This window comes from Cheilinus undulatus, linkage group 4 (genome assembly GCF_018320785.1).
Source record: "Cheilinus undulatus linkage group 4, ASM1832078v1, whole genome shotgun sequence".
NCBI classification, from domain to species: Eukaryota; Metazoa; Chordata; class Actinopteri; order Labriformes; family Labridae; genus Cheilinus; species Cheilinus undulatus.
The window spans coordinates 2,734,940-2,753,489 of NC_054868.1; the positions used below are offsets into that span (position 1 = coordinate 2,734,940).

An 18,550-nucleotide genomic window follows, 5' to 3' on the forward strand; every position below is an offset into this window, starting at 1 on the left:
AGCGGAGACTGAGAGCCAGGCCTTCTCATCCAACATCAGTGTGTGACCTCACAAATGTGCCCATAAACACACTCCTAAACCTTGTGGAAAGCCTTCCCAGAAGAGTTGAAGCTGTTCTAGCTGCAAAGGGTGGACCAACGTCATAATAAACCCAATGGATTAAGAATGGGATTTCACCTAAGTTCCTATGTGAGTCAAGGCAGGTGAGCCAATACTTTTGGCAATATAGTGTATCTTCCTGCATTTATCCATCAGGGAGCTGATCAGCAACAACCAACCTGAAAGATTTAACACTATTAAGAAAACATCCGAGGCTTAAGGCTCTTTATGTCCACCTAACCTATGGTTAAAACCTATAGCTTGAAGGTTAATAGGGGAAAAATAGAGATGAAAAATAATTTCATTTTCCAAAAATGCCCCTATAAGGAGGACCTCAGGCCCTGAAACAGGGGTGTCAGACTCAATCACAGAAGGGGCTGGAATCTGAACTAAGATCTAACCCAGTGATACTCAACGTGTGGTTCTTTTGTGACGCTTTGTGGCTCTTTTGTGTCTTTTTTTTTTTTTTTATATTATTCCCCCAGAAACCTTGAAAAAGGTCAACTTTAACCTCAGAAACTATCTATTGCAAGTTACATTTATCAGTTTGTTTCCCACTCTTGTACAGTTGGCTTTAATTTTCAACTTTTATTTTTTGTCTGTATATTTCCATTGTCTTTATTTTTTCTTTTTCCTTTCTTGCCACTTTCAATCAATTTTTACTGCTTTTAAAGCCCAAGCTTGCCACTTCTTTTTGCACTGTTTCACCAGTTTTTGCCTATTTTATCTTGTTTTTTTCTATTTTTCCCCTGTATTGCCATTTTTGCATCTTCTTGCCCATTTCAGCTGCCTGTTTTCATTGAATGCCACTTTTTCCCCATTTTTGCCCTGTTGCCCAGACCTTGTACAGTAGATCCTCCCAGGAATGTCATAGAGCAAACAAAAGTTATGAAATTCAAATTTAAATGTGTAACGGGGCAGACCCTGATCATACATGTGAAATATGAAGCAAATTAGATGTTTCATTGTAGCATGAGGCCAACTTCCTGTGTCATGTGGCAAGATATTGAAATAGTCACAATTGGCAGAAAGGCATCCTTTAATGAGACATGTCAGTGTGGTGAACAAGTACTGAGGCCTTTTATCAAAATCTGAACTTGAGAATTTCAAACAGTAACAGGTAAAGAAATGGTTTGGTCGTGTCACTTCCTGTTGCTGGTACGTGGCACTATAGCAAAAACAATGGAGGTAACCTTTCAATGTGTAGAGGGCAGACCTTGATCATACTTGTGAAATTCAATGCAAATCAAATGTTTCATGCTAGAGTTATTGTGGTTTCCTGTCAAACGGCGTGAGAACAAATCTTTACTGTTGCCACTGAGGTGTCCTTTAATTAAACATGGGATTATTGAGGAAAATTAACACAACTGAGCTCTTTCCTTCCAAATTTGAGCTTGGCATGCTCAACAGTGAAGAAATGACTGAACAGACTGGCTTCCTGTTGCCATAAGGGGGCACTGCAGTAACATATTTACATGTATTCCCAGTCTGGGACTGTAGTCTTGCATGGGAATTTTTAAGAACATAGGATCATATGCTGAACAGTACACGATTTTTGTCCCCAGTTGTGGCCCCGCCCATTGGCAGAGGTCAGTGTAGGGCACAATGTCAGATGGTCATGCAGTCCAGAAGTAGTATCAAAAATCAGGAGTCAATCAGATCAGTACCCTAGGAGGTTATAGTTCAGATTCAAACCCTCTTGATCAGTGACACTCAACATTTTTGAACTGTAGAAGTAAAAATGGTGGAGCTCCTGTTTGGATTTTGGCATGGGTCTGACAGGCTTTTTATATGTGTAGTCCCAATGGATATGCCCACCAATCTTCATAATCCTGGGTTAAACCTGCTGCAAGGGAGATTTATGGCTACATTGGAGGGGGGCACCATCTAGCCATACGACCACACCATGTTATAACTCAATGGATTAGGAATGGGATGTCACTGAAGTTCATATGCGAGTCAAGGCAGGTGAGGGAATACTTTTGGCAACATAGTGTATTCAAAGCCATGTTTCCATCAGGGGGGTCAAGTTTGATTCAGTACAGTTTAGTATGGTTTGGTACGCTAAACCCCCAAATAGTTGGCGTTTCCACAGACACACTTGCCCTCACTTGGTGGGTGGGCTGTAAAGGCGATAAATGTGAAGTCACAGTCAGCGCAAGTCTGCAGGTCCAACCACAGAGTTGTAGACGATAAAGTAAACTGCTTGAAAATCAGTTGAGAAATGAGCAAGTTATGGTTAATTTTCAATGTACATGCATTGCCTTTAATGAGAACGTCGCCCCCGCCAAGATGGCCGCCATGTAGGCACGTCGCTTAGCAGGCTGCTACAGCGTGCTGACGTATCCAGTCTTCTATATATATCTATGAGTACTGTGATGATTGAGAGGGTTTAGATTTGACCGCTAGGCGGCAATGCTGGTTCATGTTGAGCATTGTAAGACATGTTGACAATAAGGCAAAAAAAAAAAAAACAAGAAGAAGTAATGCAATGTGTAACCCATGGAGAGAATAAACAAAAAGCCTGCATGAAGAAACAAAAAGACTAAGCCATTCTTTGCACACCAACCAAACAAAACAAGTAAAACCCCCTATTGTTGTGTGCAGCTCCACCTTTTTGGTATGGAGAGGTAAGATTGGTACAGTAAAATACCAAATAATAGCCGTTTATTTGTTTCAATCAATGACAAAAGAATTGCACCTGTTGAACTCTACGTGGCTTATTGATACCAGGGAGGCAGCTACAGAATACAGTTTACATGTGATCAACCTCTGGACCTTAATGAGCATAACAAGGAAGTTTCACTCTTCAATCCAAACGTAGCTAAAAAAAAAAAAAAAAAAAAAAAAAGTTTCTTTTCTTTACCATTAAGGATTGAAACAGAATTGTCTAAATTTGACAGTTTCAGCATTGTTGTGAATAAATTTACATACTGTCTATTTATAAATGAATTGTTCCATTTACAAACTTTTCCAGCAAATTCCTTGCCCACCTGTGAAATACAATTTTAGGAGTAAACAGACATTTTTTTAGGAGGCAGCCACAGAATAAGATTGAGTGGAGCAAAACAGTTCAGCAAATATAAGAGATATTTTGATTTATTTAAAGCTACATGAGCTGGGTAGGGTAAGAATTTTGTATAAGATGTTGCCACTGGAATAATTCTTAAAAACCTCATTTTATATCCCATACTGAAAACACAAATATCTTTATTCAGGTGTAGTTTATTCTGCAGTGTGCGATTTAGTTTTGTAGAAGTGGAAAAACTAGAAAACTCAGCCTTTTTTTCAGTTTGGCTACAAGACTGAAAATTTCATGTTGTGACCAGCAGGCAGTAAACCTGAAACACAGTTATTGGGACAAATGAATATCACTACATATGGAATTTTTAAAAAAATTCACGTTTATCCGATTTCCAAGTGAAAAATGTCGATTAATTTCTTCCAAAATAAAAACCGTCTTTGAAATCGAGTCTGACGGATTATCTGCTGGTGATTTGAGCGGGTCTGTGATGTTTGAGAGCGGCAGGAGATGCTCTTTGTGGCGAAGGTGTGTGGCTCTTAAAAGAGCCGTTGCGTTAGTTAGTACCGGTGTTATTTTACTTCTTGGCGGCCTTCTCGGTCTTCTTGGGCAGCAGGACAGCCTGGATGTTGGGCAGCACCCCTCCCTGGGCGATGGTGACTCCTCCCAGCAGCTTGTTGAGCTCCTCGTCGTTGCGGACAGCCAGCTGCAGGTGACGGGGGATGATCCTGGTCTTCTTGTTGTCGCGGGCGGCGTTTCCGGCCAGCTCGAGGATCTCAGCGGTGAGATACTCGAGCACAGCGGCCAGGTAGACGGGGGCTCCGGCTCCGACGCGCTGTGCGTAGTTTCCTTTGCGGAGCAGCCTGTGGACACGACCCACCGGGAACTGGAGCCCGGCGCGGGAGGAGCGGCTCTTTGCCTTGGCTCTGGCCTTTCCGCCGGTCTTTCCTCGTCCAGACATGATTCGGTTGTTGACTGATCGTAGCGGTCAGAGAATGTAGGTCCTAAATGACCCGAAGCCTCGGTTTTATCTCCGCCTGGGCGCCGGAATTTGGCGGATTTTTCAAACTCGGTGGTCTCCAATGAGCAGCTGAACATTGAGGCGGGGGGTCTCCTCCGGGCGGGGCTGAGCTCCAGGAGCAGGCCGGCACCAATCACAGTCCGGGTCACCGTTTCGGCCCTTCCTCCCTGAGAGGCCCGGGTCCACGTCTGCCCCCCCCCCATGTTCTGCTCTTTAATTTATGCCTACATTTACATCTTCAGTGGTATATATGTGACATAAAAAAATCAATCCAAGATCCGTAAATGAACGACTCTAACGTCTGTCTCCTGTACATGTGGATAAAAAAAAACTGTAACATGGCTACGGAGGCCCAGAGAGTCAACTGCAAAAACATTTAATTAAAGACAAAATATTTTGTGAAATGCAGAAACAAAATCGTGATGTGTGACATTTCATGAAACAGGCCTACAAACATTTAGTTCTAAACAACAACAACAAAAGAAACACTGACACACGAAAACACTGTGTGGAAAGTTAAAATAATTTATAATGGAAACAAAAACATTCCATGATCCTATAAAAGGGAAATGCAAAGAAACAAAAAACACCATATGAAATAAAATAAGCCTGGGAAAAAAAAAAAAAAAAAAAACACTTTTTGTGAGAGAAATTAAAATGAATGACAACTGCAATCAAGATAGAAGTTTTTACTATTTTTGACAAGTCAAATAAAAAGGCTTTTTCAGTTTCAACACAGGAAAGATGAAGCTCACAGTCTGGAGTTTTATTTTAACTTTTGTATTTATAATTATCGTTTAAATGAACATGACACAAAATATTGGTGTCTAATTGTCATTGGTTAGTGTGATGGATAAAGGGGCATTTGTTGTGTGTAGTGGGGTCATTTTATTGTTATTTAAAATGAATATAAATTTAGTCAAGGATTAGGGTTGACAGGGTGAGTGTGCAATAAAAACATTGTTATAATATTTTCAGGGAAAGCTGTACCAAAACTAGAGCAACGCTGATAAGTTGAAGCTCAGAGCTCTGCAGTTTTATTTTTAGTTTTTCATGATTAAATGTGATTTAAAGGGGGAAAAAAAAATATGAAACGTTACTGTAAAATTAAGGCTTATTAGCTTTTGCATTGGGTATTTATTGTATGTACTGAAATAATTTCATTTGAATTTAACCTTCCAAGAGCTGCTTTTCTAAAATTAGTCATACAGTCAGGATTAAGGATGATGGGGTGAGTGTGTAATAAAGCATTGTTAAAGCGTTTTCAGTGACAGGTTGTGTCTATAAATGTGTGCAAAGATTTGTTCCTACAACAATGCAAGGTTTTTATATATATATATATATATATATATATATGATGGGTTGTTCGTGGATGAGTCGGTTCAAAGAGCCGGCTCTTTTACTTGAACAACAAGGGCCTGCTCTTTGAGAGCCATTTTTATATAGCTATTATTATTGTTATCGTTATGTGTAAATAGATTGTGTGTGATTGTGTGTTATTTTATTGATTAGTAGGAATGCTCTTTGATCCACAGGCACACCATGCACTAAGGATTCATGTTTGATGGTGTAACATTCATGTTTTACGTCAGGTGTGTCATACATCCCAACCAGTGAGCATATTTCTTCTGACCCACAAGGTGTTTTGGGGATCCAGTAAATTTGAAAAATATTCACGATATTTTCATCCGTTTTAAAAATCGAGCAAAGGTGGGGTAAAATTCCTGCCCAAATATCGATCATATGTCATGCATTGTCAAATGAAGCCACAGGTACCCGAATGAAGAGCTGTTTGGGAGCCGACTCTTGCTGAGCTGAGCCAAAAGAGCCGGATCGATTTAAAGAGTGGAAATTCCCATCACTATTCTATATTCTGGTGATTAAACTGGGTTTTAAACATACTTGTAGATATTATGCTTCATTTTTGATTTTTTTTTTTCTGCAAAACGTTACCAAGTATTACTCATTGTACCTTTAACATAGAATTGAGTCTGTCAGTAATATTATGTTGCTAGAGGAGGATTTACAGGGGACAGATGTTAAAATGTCAGAATGACAAGTAATTTAAAGGCTAGAAAGTCAAGATTGAGTTGCTTCTTCTAAATAATCTCATTTTGGTAATGTTTTTCTTCTTCTGGTGTTTGATGGTGGTTGATAAACAACTTTGGGCATTTTTTTTCCCAATTAATTTTTAAAAGAAAGAGTTGGCGGTTGATTTGAAATTTTGGCGGACATTTTTAAACGTATTCCCTCCAATGAAAAGTGAAGTTACAGCCGCTAGCCAATCAGAAGTGTCAAACGGACTGAAGCAGCGTGTTGACGTCACAGCTCGTCCTAGTCTTTAAAGCCAGCCTGTAGCCCGGCTTCCTCTATTCTAGACTAACCATGGCAAGAACCAAGCAGACCGCTCGTAAGTCCACCGGAGGCAAAGCCCCCAGGAAGCAGCTGGCCACCAAGGCTGCCCGCAAGAGCGCCCCGGCCACCGGCGGCGTCAAGAAGCCTCACCGTTACAGGCCCGGCACCGTGGCTCTGCGTGAGATCCGGCGCTACCAGAAGTCCACCGAGCTGCTCATCCGCAAGCTGCCCTTCCAGCGCCTGGTCCGAGAGATCGCCCAGGACTTCAAGACCGACCTGCGCTTCCAGAGCTCGGCCGTCATGGCTCTGCAGGAGGCCTCAGAGGCTTACCTGGTCGGGCTCTTCGAGGACACCAACCTGTGCGCCATCCACGCCAAGAGGGTCACCATCATGCCCAAAGACATCCAGCTGGCCCGCCGCATCCGTGGAGAGAGAGCTTAGACTGGACCGTTACCCGACAACCACAACGGCTCTTTTAAGAGCCACCTACTATACACAAAGAGATCGGTCCTGATTCTTTATTACTCTACTTTCAGGCCACTTAGACTAAGAGCACGTGAGTTATTGAGTGTTCAATCAAAGAAAATTCATCACTGATGTGAGGAATGAATGGTTATAGTACTGGGAAGAAATCAGTCAATCTCATCATATATCCCTGTAGAGACTCAATCACAGTGGGATACTTGCTTGCTAGTCAAATAAGAGTACTTTACACAGTTACACTGGTTGCCAATTATATGCTTCTAATCTTGAGTCCTCGCTCTCTGAATAATTCATAGTGACTGGCCTATTTATCTATTTAGTGTTTGAGGGGGGATCAGTTGCCATTCTACATCAGAACCAAACATTGCCCCACTTTGAGTGAGAATACGGCTGCAGACGGTAATTGACCTTGATGTTAGACCTGATATTCAATATGTGGCTCTTTTGTGATGATTTGCAGCTATTTTATGTCTTAAGTTGAAATATTGATCCCCCTAAAAACCAGAAACTTTTTTTTTGCCGTTTTTTTCACCATTTTCCCCACTTCTTACACATTTAAGCTACCTTTTCCATGAAACACCACCCTTTCCCTACTTTTTTTTAACCTATATAGATTCTTGTTGCAAATACCATATTTTTGCCACTTGTATCCAATTTTTGCCCCCTTTCACCTTTTTTCCCCCCAATTGGCACCCATTCAAGCTACCTTTTGCCATTAAAAAACACTTTTTTTCTTAGTTTTGCCCATTTAAGACACTTCTTGTTGCCACTTTTAACCCATTTTGCACTTTATCACCATTTTTCGCGCCATTTCCCCCCCGTTTAAGCTACCTGTTGGCATTAAATACCACTTGCTTCCTCTTTTTGCCACCTCTTTTGCAACTATATCCCAATTTTACCCCACTTCTCACCACTTTCAGCTACCCTTTGCTACAAATACCACCTGTTTCCTATTTTTTTTGCCCAGTTTTGCCACTCTTGACTGCTTTTAGTCACTTTTCACTCTTTTATTTGCCATATTTGGACCATTTAGTGTCACCTAATTCATTTTTTTGTCACTTCTCACCCATTTTTTTTGTTGCTTTCTGATCCCTTTTTCACTTTTCCTCCTCGTTCTTACCCCTTTTCATCCATTTTTTGTTGCTTTTTGACCATTTTTGCCACCTTCAACTTATTGTCATTGCTACTTCAAGCTGTTTTTGCTTCATGGTTTAAATTGTGGCTCTTGCAAAAGTATTTTTCTGTTTTGGTTTTTAACTGTCCATCATGGACAGAGGCCGGCTGTCTTTCATCAACAGGAGCTCGTTCATGCGCCTCAGCTTGTCAGAGCCAAAAGTACCCTATGTTTATAATAATTTATGTAAACTCAACTTAGGCTGAAGATTTAAGTTTTATTCCAATTAAGAGCACACATTCTGTCATCAAGCTGTAAACTTTCCAATACAATTTCTGAGATTTATTACAATAAACTTGACCACTTTTGTGATTTATCATTAACTCAATTTGGTATCAATGTTAATCAGCGTTAACTCTGAACTCAAGAGTCCAGCCAACGTTTTAACCCCCCAGTTCCAAGAAAAACGGCTTATATTGTTAGTGTGTGAATGAGCCGGTACAAAAGAGACAAACCAAATGATCTGGATCACCGAAAAGAACTGAAAACCTGCATTACTAAATAAGAGTTATTGTCTCGTCTATGATTAGACACATAATTCTTATTTTACATGTCAAAATATAGGTGAAAGAATTTTCCGAATTCTATTTAAAGAAAGAAAACAGGATTATTGAATATTTAAGTATAATTTTGGTTCTAGAATCTGAATTCGGATCTTGGACGGTAGTTTGGCCAAGTTTCCTCTGAACAAAGTAGTGATTTTCAGTAGAGCACAGTAGACAGCCATGAAGTCATCGAGTAGCCCTGCAGGATGACTCAGCTTTAAGCCCTCCAGGTTCAGCCAATTCTGAGCGAGCAACGGCACACTCACATTTACATCAAACCTGACGATATAATGTTGGCTGAGTTACAGTGGGTAGTCGTCTTCTAGACTTCCTATCAAAGTCATCATGCCTGACGCACCAAAAGCAGCAAGGAAAGGCTCCAAGAAAGCCGTCTCTAAGGCCAACAAGGCCGGCAGGAAAAAGAGGACCAAGAGGAAGGAGAGCTACGCCATCTACGTCTACAAGGTCCTCAAGCAGGTCCACCCAGACACCGGGATCTCCTCTAAAGCAATGGGCATCATGAACTCTTTCGTCAGTGATATCTTTGAACGCATCGCTGGAGAGGCCTCCCGTCTGGCTCACTACAATAAGCGCTCCACCATCACCTCCAGGGAGATCCAGACCGCCGTCCGCCTGCTGCTGCCCGGAGAGCTGGCCAAGCACGCCGTGTCAGAGGGAACCAAGGCCGTCACCAAGTACACCAGCTCCAAGTAAAGTTTTACTTAAGAGAATAACACAACGGTCCTTTTAAGGACCAAACAAATGTTACAGAGAGTTTTCAGTCCTTAATCTAACTAGGTTACGTATTGATTATATAACAAATTATCTTTTTATCCATACTTGAGGTTACAAATTCTAACGTTATTATAAGAGCTTGAGTAACAACAAGTCACAATTTTCAGACCAGTAATGACATCCCACTACTATGGAGTGTTGTGTACATGTAAGGAACTATTTTAGATAAAAACGAATTACAAGAAACCAAAGACATTACAGTGCAGTTCAGACTGTACCTCAAGTATTACTATTTGTTAAATTTAGCTTCCTCTGTACAGCAGAAAACCCAAACATCCAACCAAAAGGTAATCCACAAGTCCTCATTTTTACCACACAAATGTGTCCTAAGGCATGAGATGAAAAACTACTACAATTTCACAATATGTATTTGATGTACAGATATGTGAGGCACATGCTAAGTCGCATTCATATGTGCCTCCAGTTACAAGGCTTCTTCATGATATTATATGAGGAGCTTTTTTTTAATTTGCATATTTTATGTTTACTTAGCATATGGGTACAAATACGTATTATAAATTTAATATGTATGTCCTTACATGTCTGTATAAACCAAATGGCATACACTGTAAGATGTCTATCTTGATTAATTCTGTGAGGATAATGTTTTAATGGATGCATCTTCATACCTGAACTGGTTGATGCAGCACAACATTGGGTTCTTAGATTATGAAAGTCTACTGCATGATCGTGAAGACTTGAATTGAGCCAACATTGTCTGGGTGCTCTACTTGATTTTTTTTTTTTAATTCACTAGCACAATAGCCAATCTTGTCCCATGAAACTTGTTTTAATTTTATTTTCTACCCCTATCTCTGTCTCTCTTATTACTGTCATAAAATCTTCAGTTTTTCATTTAAATGATCAACACTGTACTGTACAAATGTTTATACAAGCCTGGCCTACGTCTTCTTTCTGAAAGACGGCAGCACTCCAGGAATTTGTTAACAACTTTAATGAAGTCCAAAGATTAAACCATGTTACATCTGTTTGTGCATGTATGTGTGGTTTTCTGTAATAGATACAAAGAAAGACAAATATATCAATAAAGTTCAAACTCAAATTTCACAGCATTTGCACATATTATAAACACTACCCCAGAGCGTCCAGCAGAGGTCTCCCTTCTACACAAATGGCTCCTGGTTAGCCTACTTAGCTTGCTAAAGGGGTTATACACAATGAAGAACAGCGTGGCAGGTCTCCCAGCTGTGGCTATGTATATAAAATTAATATTCAAGTTGGTATGAAGCTATAGGAGGTATGAACTACTGAAATACAACGTCTGGAAGAACTTATGACACACAGAACACTTACAAAGTCATGAAAAAGTCTGACGATGCATGAACAGATGATGGGGCTCCGTCTGTGGTTTGTGGAGTGCGCATGCTCTTTGATGTCAGCCCCTTGGGGTGCGCTTGTGTAAGTATACCTTGACAGCCCTTTATTAGGTGCAAGCAGGGAAATTCAATGATACCCAACTGCAGCTGCGGCAACAGTACAAACCACGCCCCCTACAAAACACGCCCACTTGGGCTATTAGGGTAGCTTTAGGTTAGGTTTAGCATTTTAATTCCACCTGTTAGGGTTAGAATTAATTTATTGTATGGATCGATGGGGGGTGTTTTGTACGGAGCGTGGTTTGTAGCGGCTGTGGCTGCAGCTAGACCCTTCTCGGGAAATTTGCACAACATATATGTGTGTGTGTGTGTGTGTGTGTGTGTGTATATGTGTATCTAGGTGTACATATAAATATTTCCACCACACCCAATCTGTAATTTATCCAACCTGTCCATAAGTGTTTGTAAATATAATTTTATATTAGTTAGTTGACATATTTATATTTTTATATTAATATTATTATTATATTTCTGTATTTATTAGTGCTCTTGTAACTACTTTATTTATGCTCTATTTCTATTGTGTTTCTGTCACCAGTGGCCTGCTTTGTCTAAGATACTTTTTGTTGCTGTAAATTGGAATTTGAAAAGTACAGTGATTATTTACTTTTGGTTAAATAGAGGTTAAGGATAATGCATTCAAATATATTTATGAGCAGCAATAAATCAATCAACTCACAACTCCTCTGCTCCTCTGCAGTCAGATGTCTTATTCTCATACTAGGAGTTTAAATTACCTCCTGACCATGGTAGGTCGAGTAAATCAGTGATAAACGCCAGATAATGATTAAGCTCCAGTCAAGGTGTCTAATAGAGAGGTGCAGGAATGAGTCCTAAAATGTGGAAGTGAGGTAGCATTTAGCACTTCCGGTTCCCTCATCTGAAAATCTAAGGGATTTTTGAGTCAGTTTTCCATGAAATGCCTGAAATAGGGTCTGTGGTGAACACAAACTCAAGAGAGATTAATGTTTTATCCTACAACATAAAATACATCTGAAACGTGCCCCACCTTTGAACTGTGTATCTTTTCACGTCTTGACTGGAAGAATATACGTCATAAAAATATTATTACATAAAAATTCAACAGTTTTATCCTTTATAAAGATTCCAAATTTGATCATATGGTAATCAAAACCAGGTATTATGTATTTTGTGTTTAGCCATTCATGAATTCTGTTCCAAAAAAATCTTGACAGCATTACAATCATAAAACAGACGTTCCTGTGTTTCAATATCGACATGACAAAACATACATTCATTATTATCCACATTAAACCGTCTTCTTAAGAATTTATTACATGGATAGAGACCATTAAGTAGTCTTTAAGTCTTTAAGTGAACTTCTTTCATCTTTGGCAACAATGGAAAAGAGAAATATCTAGTTCTTAGTTTGACCAAATCTAATTCTGAGAATACCTGAAAAGCGACATTTCTTTTCATTGGAAGAGGAAATGATTCCTTTGTGATAAGACATCTCAAAATTTTGTTATTACAATTACAGTCTAGGAAATCATACTCCTCAATAGTAAGACTGTCAAGTACAGGTGTTACAGAGGAATATTTCAGTTTCTCTAATCAGATTAATCAGGGCTACAGGAACAGCTTTGATTACAATTGAATACTGTTTGCATGAACAGTTTATATTGAATTTGAGTTTAAAATCAGCATGACTTAACATATATCCATCTTTATCCATTAAATGTATTACAGCCCAAACACCTTTTTCCATCCAATCTTTATAAATAAAGATTTTCTTTTATGCAAGATATACCTGTTGTTCCAGATAATGGCTTTATGTGGGCTGAAATTATGCTTGTAAAGTATTTTCCAATACCGTAATACCTGTATATGAAAGCCTGATAACTGAAAAGGTCATTTTAAGGGGTCAAAATCACATCTTAATAGAAATTTAACTCCAACAACCTTTTCAAAAACACATGAATGTAAAGTAAACCATGCACTTTGCTTATAATTCATAAAAGTCTGCAACCGAAGCGTGGCAACTGAGCCTGCCGTTCTGTTGTATCCGTGGGTGATGAGGTTAAATTCAGTTGACAGTGTTGAAGTTTAATAAGCTTTTTACTTTCGTCAGTTAGATTAATGAACCAGATATGATGCTTATATTATCAACTTATGAAGATTATCTATATGAACAAAACCTGTAAGTTTCAAAAATGTTTACTGGACACAGAGCTTATTTTTAGCAATAATCCAAAAACCCATTGAAAAATCCCAAAGGCTCAACGCCGAGGGAACCCACGTGACACGAACTTCCGGGTTTGCCTACAGAATCACATAGGATACGTGGACGCTGCATTGGCCAGTGGGCCTTATGTCAACGCCGGTGCCATTTTGCCAGAGGCATTCCTGGGCAAGATGCCTCACAAGATGGGCAAGATCGCATGGAAGAACATTTCATGGGTACGTTTAACAGTTTTTTCATCGTATTAGGCTAGAAAAACAACACGTTCAGAGACAATTTCCCTCACATTATTGTTAAGTGGATTAATATCCATGGTTAGGCTAGCTTTTTAACAACGTTTTTCCTAATGGTTATTTTGTTTCCAGGAGAGAAGGATGACTCGATCACTGTCAGTAAAATAAGATTTGTTGTAAAACGTATCATAAAGAAAGAAGAAAGAATCCAGATAAACAATGCAACTGTATAGATACAGATTATTATATATATATATAACAGTATAGAAACCATGGCATGTGAATGTAATATAATGAATATAATAATTTACTAAGATACTATGAGCATGTATGTATCATTTAAGTTCTACAAAATAAGAAACACAGATGCACCTCCAGTTGCAGTATATTAATGCTTGAATTATCTACATTTTTGGCCCTCTGAGTCATTTTGAATCATTCAATTAACAAAAAATATACTAGTAAACCACTTCATATACAAACGTCTCATTACCATCACTTAAATGTAAACTAGTGTGTTTTTTAATCAGAAAACCCTTCACCCCTCATTACTTGCATTTGTTCATTGAACGGCCTTGCCTCTGGCAATATGGCGGACACGTTGACGTATAGCGGCAGCGGGCAAACACAATCAATGAGGCGTCTACGTATGATTGTCTATGGAGGGAACACGTGCGACGCTAACTTCGGGGTTTGCCTACAAAATTACGTCACGACTGCACCACTTTATCAATTTATTTACTATTATTATTATTTATTGATACGTGCCCACCATACAAATATTCACATTACAACATGCACCCGTGTTTATACAGTATATAGATTATATACAAATGTACATATATACATAAAAACACTTGGGGTACCTTGAAATTAAATAAACATATTAAAGGATTCAAAGATGTCCAGAGTTTTCATTGCTCTTTTGTCTTTTACTCCATGTAAGCAGGTCATATAATAAAATTTACCTTTATAAATTATATTTTTGGTGGCTTTTGACTCCACTGGCACTTATGAATATAGTATTTACCATACAATATAAATAAGTTTAAAATGTAACTGCACTACTTTATTGGTGCGACTGTAGCTCAGTAGTGACGTCACTCCCTCCGCTCATTGGCCAATAAGCTGCTGAGTCCGTGTGTCTCTGCTGAGCGCTTTACAGCTCAGATCAGGAAGTAAAACCCGCTGAGATTAGGGCGACAGTTGGTCTGATACTCGCGAGTTTCATTATTGGGTCATACTTACAAATAAAATAACAGTCTAGAAGATGAATCATGACGCACTTATTTTATGGATATATTTATAGGCTGAATTCAGAACGATAGAATTATGTCAAAAATTCAGATATCAAAACATCAGTGATGGCAAATCCAAATTTCTTAGTAGTGACGTGATTCACATTGAGGCCACTGGCTTGCAGCGTAAGATCCTATAATAGAGGGATGCTCAATGAGCAGCTGTGTGTGTCTCTGAGCGCTTTTTAGCGGTCAGACCAAACCTGCCACCGTGAGGACTGAAGTGGGTCAGACCCTCAGAGAGTGAAGTGCAGCGTTTTTTCATATGAGAGAGTAAAGCAAGAGACTTCCTGTAAGCAATGAACACAGCCCCGCTAGGCCAAGTTCCAAATGTAGTTAAATTCAACTGCTACTATACTAAAAAACATGAGAAATGTAACTTTTGACTGACAGTGAGGCTTATTGCCTTGACACATGGACGGTATGGGAGGAATGCTCTTAATAGTTGTGTGTGGCTCTTAAAAGAGCCTTTGGTTGATTAAAGAGATGGGGTTGCTCACTTCTTCTTGGGTGCTACCTTCTTGGCTTTGGGCGCCTTCTTTGCTGCCTTATTGGTTCCCTTCTTGGAGCCCTTCTTGGCTGCTGCTACCGTGCTCGCTCTTCCAAGTTTCTTCTCGGACTTCTTTGTAACTTTTTTGGCGACTACTGGTTTCTTGCCTGCTGCTTTCTTGGTTTGCTTCTTAGCAGGCTTCTTAGCGGCGGGTTTCTTGGCTTCAGCGGGCTTCCTCGCTTTTGCAGTTTTCTTAACCTCCTTCTTTGCCGGCTTCTTCTTCTCTGCAGCCTTCTTGGGGATCTTAAAGGATCCGGATGCGCCAGTCCCCTTGACCTGAACCAGAGCTTCCTTCGCCACTAAAGCTTTGATGGATACCTTAATCCTAGCCTTGTTCTTCTCCACATCGTAGCCCCCGGCAGCCAGCCCCTTCTTTAGGGCGGCCAGAGACACACCATTCCGATCCTTGGACGCGGCTACGATCTTGAGGATGAGCTCGCTGACGCTGGTCCCGGTTCTCTGTGCGGGCTTCTTCTTGCCTGGTTTGGCGGGTTTGGTCGCCTTGGCCGGTGCTGCCGCTGCTGGAGCTTCTTCTGCCATGGTTTGTGATCGCTGTGTTTCCTACTCTACAGTCTAACTACAGTTGTGACATCCTGAGCAGGAGGCTGGTCTTAAAGCCGCGATGAGAACCGTAGAGAGTCAACCCTGCTCGCGTCTCCCCTGTGCTCTGACAGCAGCCCATCTTGTGTTTTCTCGTCTCTTCTAAAAGTCTTCAAACTAAATGTTGGGGCGGCTGTGAAGGCTGTCAGTGATGGGAGCAGGTAGCGGACTAGTCAGTCTTCATTGTGGACTCTTGTTTAGCTCTGAAGCTCTCTTTGTTCTGTTCACACCGACTCCTAAAGTCACTGATTCATCCTCATGTTAACGCTGCTGAAGGTTCCCCCTCCTCATTTCGCTCCTGAAATGATCTAAAAACCACCAAAGCTGAGTGGAAACCAGTTCAGCTGCTGGTCCACTGTCTTATTGAAGGACACCAAAGTGAATCAGACTTCTGCTTATCTCGGGTTTGTAATAAAATCCGGATTTTTAGAGGGCAGCAAACACAGTGATGGTGGGCGAGGCCAGGCTTCAGAGCAGAGCTGCTGGCTGTGATTATTGGAGATTCTCTGAAAGTGAAAACCTCCCAAACCAAGCCAGAAGTAACCAGAATAAGACACAGAAGTTTAGTTATTATGTGGAAAAACCTGATGAGGAAAGACTAGACAGGGTTTAGACTCAAAGAACAGATCCTGAATAGGATCAGGATCAGGGTTCTCACTCGTTTTACAGTAAGTATGTTTTTACACATTTTAATCTTTGACATTTCAGTTTGGTACTAATGTGTAAACCTACATATTTTATGAACTTCATAAATATTCTGTATATTACTCCAAATATGTTCTGATTGAAATGTTTATAATCCTTCTAAACATCCAAAAACAGCAACACAAAAGTCATGATTATTAAAACAACAGTGGAACATTCAGACGTTAAAAAATGAGGATTTATTTGTTGCATGGAAAAAAAAAGAAAAAGATTAAAAGGAGGATTAGGGCCCCTGGAAAAAGGGACTACGTTTTTATTTCAAATTCTGGGAAATAAATCAGAATTCTGAAATTAATCTAATAATTCTAACGCTAATCTAATAATTCTGACTTTAATCTAACAATTCTGACTTTAATCTAACAATTCTGACTTTAATCTAATAATTCTGACTTTAATCTAACAATTCTGACTTTAATCTAATAATCTGACTTTAATCTAACAATTCTGACTTTAATCTAATAATTCTGACTTTAATCTAACAATTCTGACTTTAATCTAATAATTCTGACTTTAATCTAATAATCTGACTTTAATCTAATAATTCTGACTTTAATCTAACAATTCTGACTTTAATCTAATATTTCTGACTTTAATCTAACAATTCTGAGTTTAATCTAACAATTCTGACTTTAATCTAATAATCTGACTTAAATATAATTATTCTGATTTATATCTCACAATTCTGACTTTAATCTCACAATTCTGACTTTAATCTCACAATTCTGACTTTAATCTCACAATTCTGACTTGAATCTAACAATTCTGACTGTAATCTAATATTTCTGACTTAAATCTAATAATTCTGAGTTTAATCTAACAATTCTGACTTTAATCTAATAATCTGACTTAAATATAATTATTCTGATTTATATCTCACAATTCTGACTTTAATCTCACAATTCTGACTTGAATCTAACAATTCTGACTTTAATCTAATATTTCTGACTTAAATCTAATAATTCTGAGTTTAATCTCACAATTCTGACTTTAATCTAAAAATTCTGAGTTTCTTCTAACAATTCTGAATTTAATCTAATAATTCTGACTTTAATCTAATAATTCTGTCTTTAATCTAATAATCTGACTTTAATCTAATAATTCTGAGTGTAATCTAATATTTCTGACTTTAATCTAATAATTCTGAGTTTAATCTAACAATTCTGAATTTAATCTAATAATTCTGACATTAATCTAATAATCTGACTTAAATCTAATAATTCTGACTTTAATCTAATAATTCTGACTTTAATCTAATAATTCTGACTTTAATCTAATAATTCTGTCTTTAATCTAAAAATCTGACTTAAATCTAATAATTCTGTCTTTAATCTAATAATCTGACTTAAATCTAATAATTCTGATTTATATCTCACAATTCTGACTTGAATCTAACAATTCTGAGTGTAATCAAATATTTCTGACTTGAATCTAACAATTCTGAATTTAATCTAATAATTCTGACATTAATCTAATAATCTGACTTAAATCTAATAATTCTGACTTTAATCTGATAATTCTGACTTTAATCTAATAATTCTGACTTTAATCTAATAATTCTGACTTTAATCTAATAATCTGACTTTAATCTAATAATTCTGATTTATATCTCACAATTCTGACTTTAATCAAATATTTCTGACTTTAATCTAATAATTCTGAGTTTAATCTAACAATTCTAAGTTTAATCTAACAATTCTGAATTTAATCTAACAATTCTGACTTTAATCTAACAATTATGAATTTAATCTAATAATTCTGAGTTTAATCTAACAATTCTAAGTTTAATCTAACAATTCTAAGTTTAATCTAACAATTCTGAATTGAATCTAACAATTATGAATTTAATCTAATAATTCTGAGTTTAATCTAACAATTCTGAGTGTAATCTAATAATTCTGAGTTTAATCCAATAATTCTGACTTAATCTAATAATTCTGACTTTAATCCAGTAAATCTGACTTTAATCCAATAAATCTGACTTTAATCTAATAAAATTAATTCTTTAATAATTCTGCCTTTTTTTCTCAGGCTTCTGACTTTTGTTTGAGTCTACTTCAGTCACTTTAAACA

General features: G+C 38.2%; 4 protein-coding genes across 4 annotated transcripts; 2 read left to right on the forward strand and 2 right to left on the reverse strand.

Annotated features, from left to right (window-relative positions):
• Positions 1–3,698: 3,698 nt before the first annotated feature.
• LOC121508436 (histone H2A-like) lies at positions 3,699–4,082 on the reverse strand. Its single transcript, XM_041785294.1, has one exon. The coding sequence runs from the start codon at positions 4,080–4,082 to the stop codon at positions 3,699–3,701; it is 384 nt and encodes a 127-aa protein (XP_041641228.1).
• A 2,445-nt stretch (positions 4,083–6,527) lies between these two features.
• LOC121508435 (histone H3) lies at positions 6,528–7,137 on the forward strand. Its single transcript, XM_041785293.1, has one exon. It carries the CDS (start codon positions 6,528–6,530, stop codon positions 6,936–6,938), a length of 411 nt encoding a protein of 136 aa, XP_041641227.1. The 3' UTR covers positions 6,939–7,137.
• A 1,895-nt stretch (positions 7,138–9,032) lies between these two features.
• Positions 9,033–10,464, forward strand: LOC121508441 (histone H2B 1/2-like). The gene has a single exon (XM_041785300.1). It carries the CDS (start codon positions 9,045–9,047, stop codon positions 9,411–9,413), a length of 369 nt encoding a protein of 122 aa, XP_041641234.1. The 5' UTR covers positions 9,033–9,044; the 3' UTR covers positions 9,414–10,464.
• Positions 10,465–15,104: 4,640 nt separating this feature from the next.
• LOC121508432 (histone H1-like) lies at positions 15,105–15,731 on the reverse strand. The gene has a single exon (XM_041785289.1). The coding sequence runs from the start codon at positions 15,713–15,715 to the stop codon at positions 15,122–15,124; it is 594 nt and encodes a 197-aa protein (XP_041641223.1). The 5' UTR covers positions 15,716–15,731; the 3' UTR covers positions 15,105–15,121.
• Between the last annotated feature and the right edge of the window lie 2,819 nt (positions 15,732–18,550).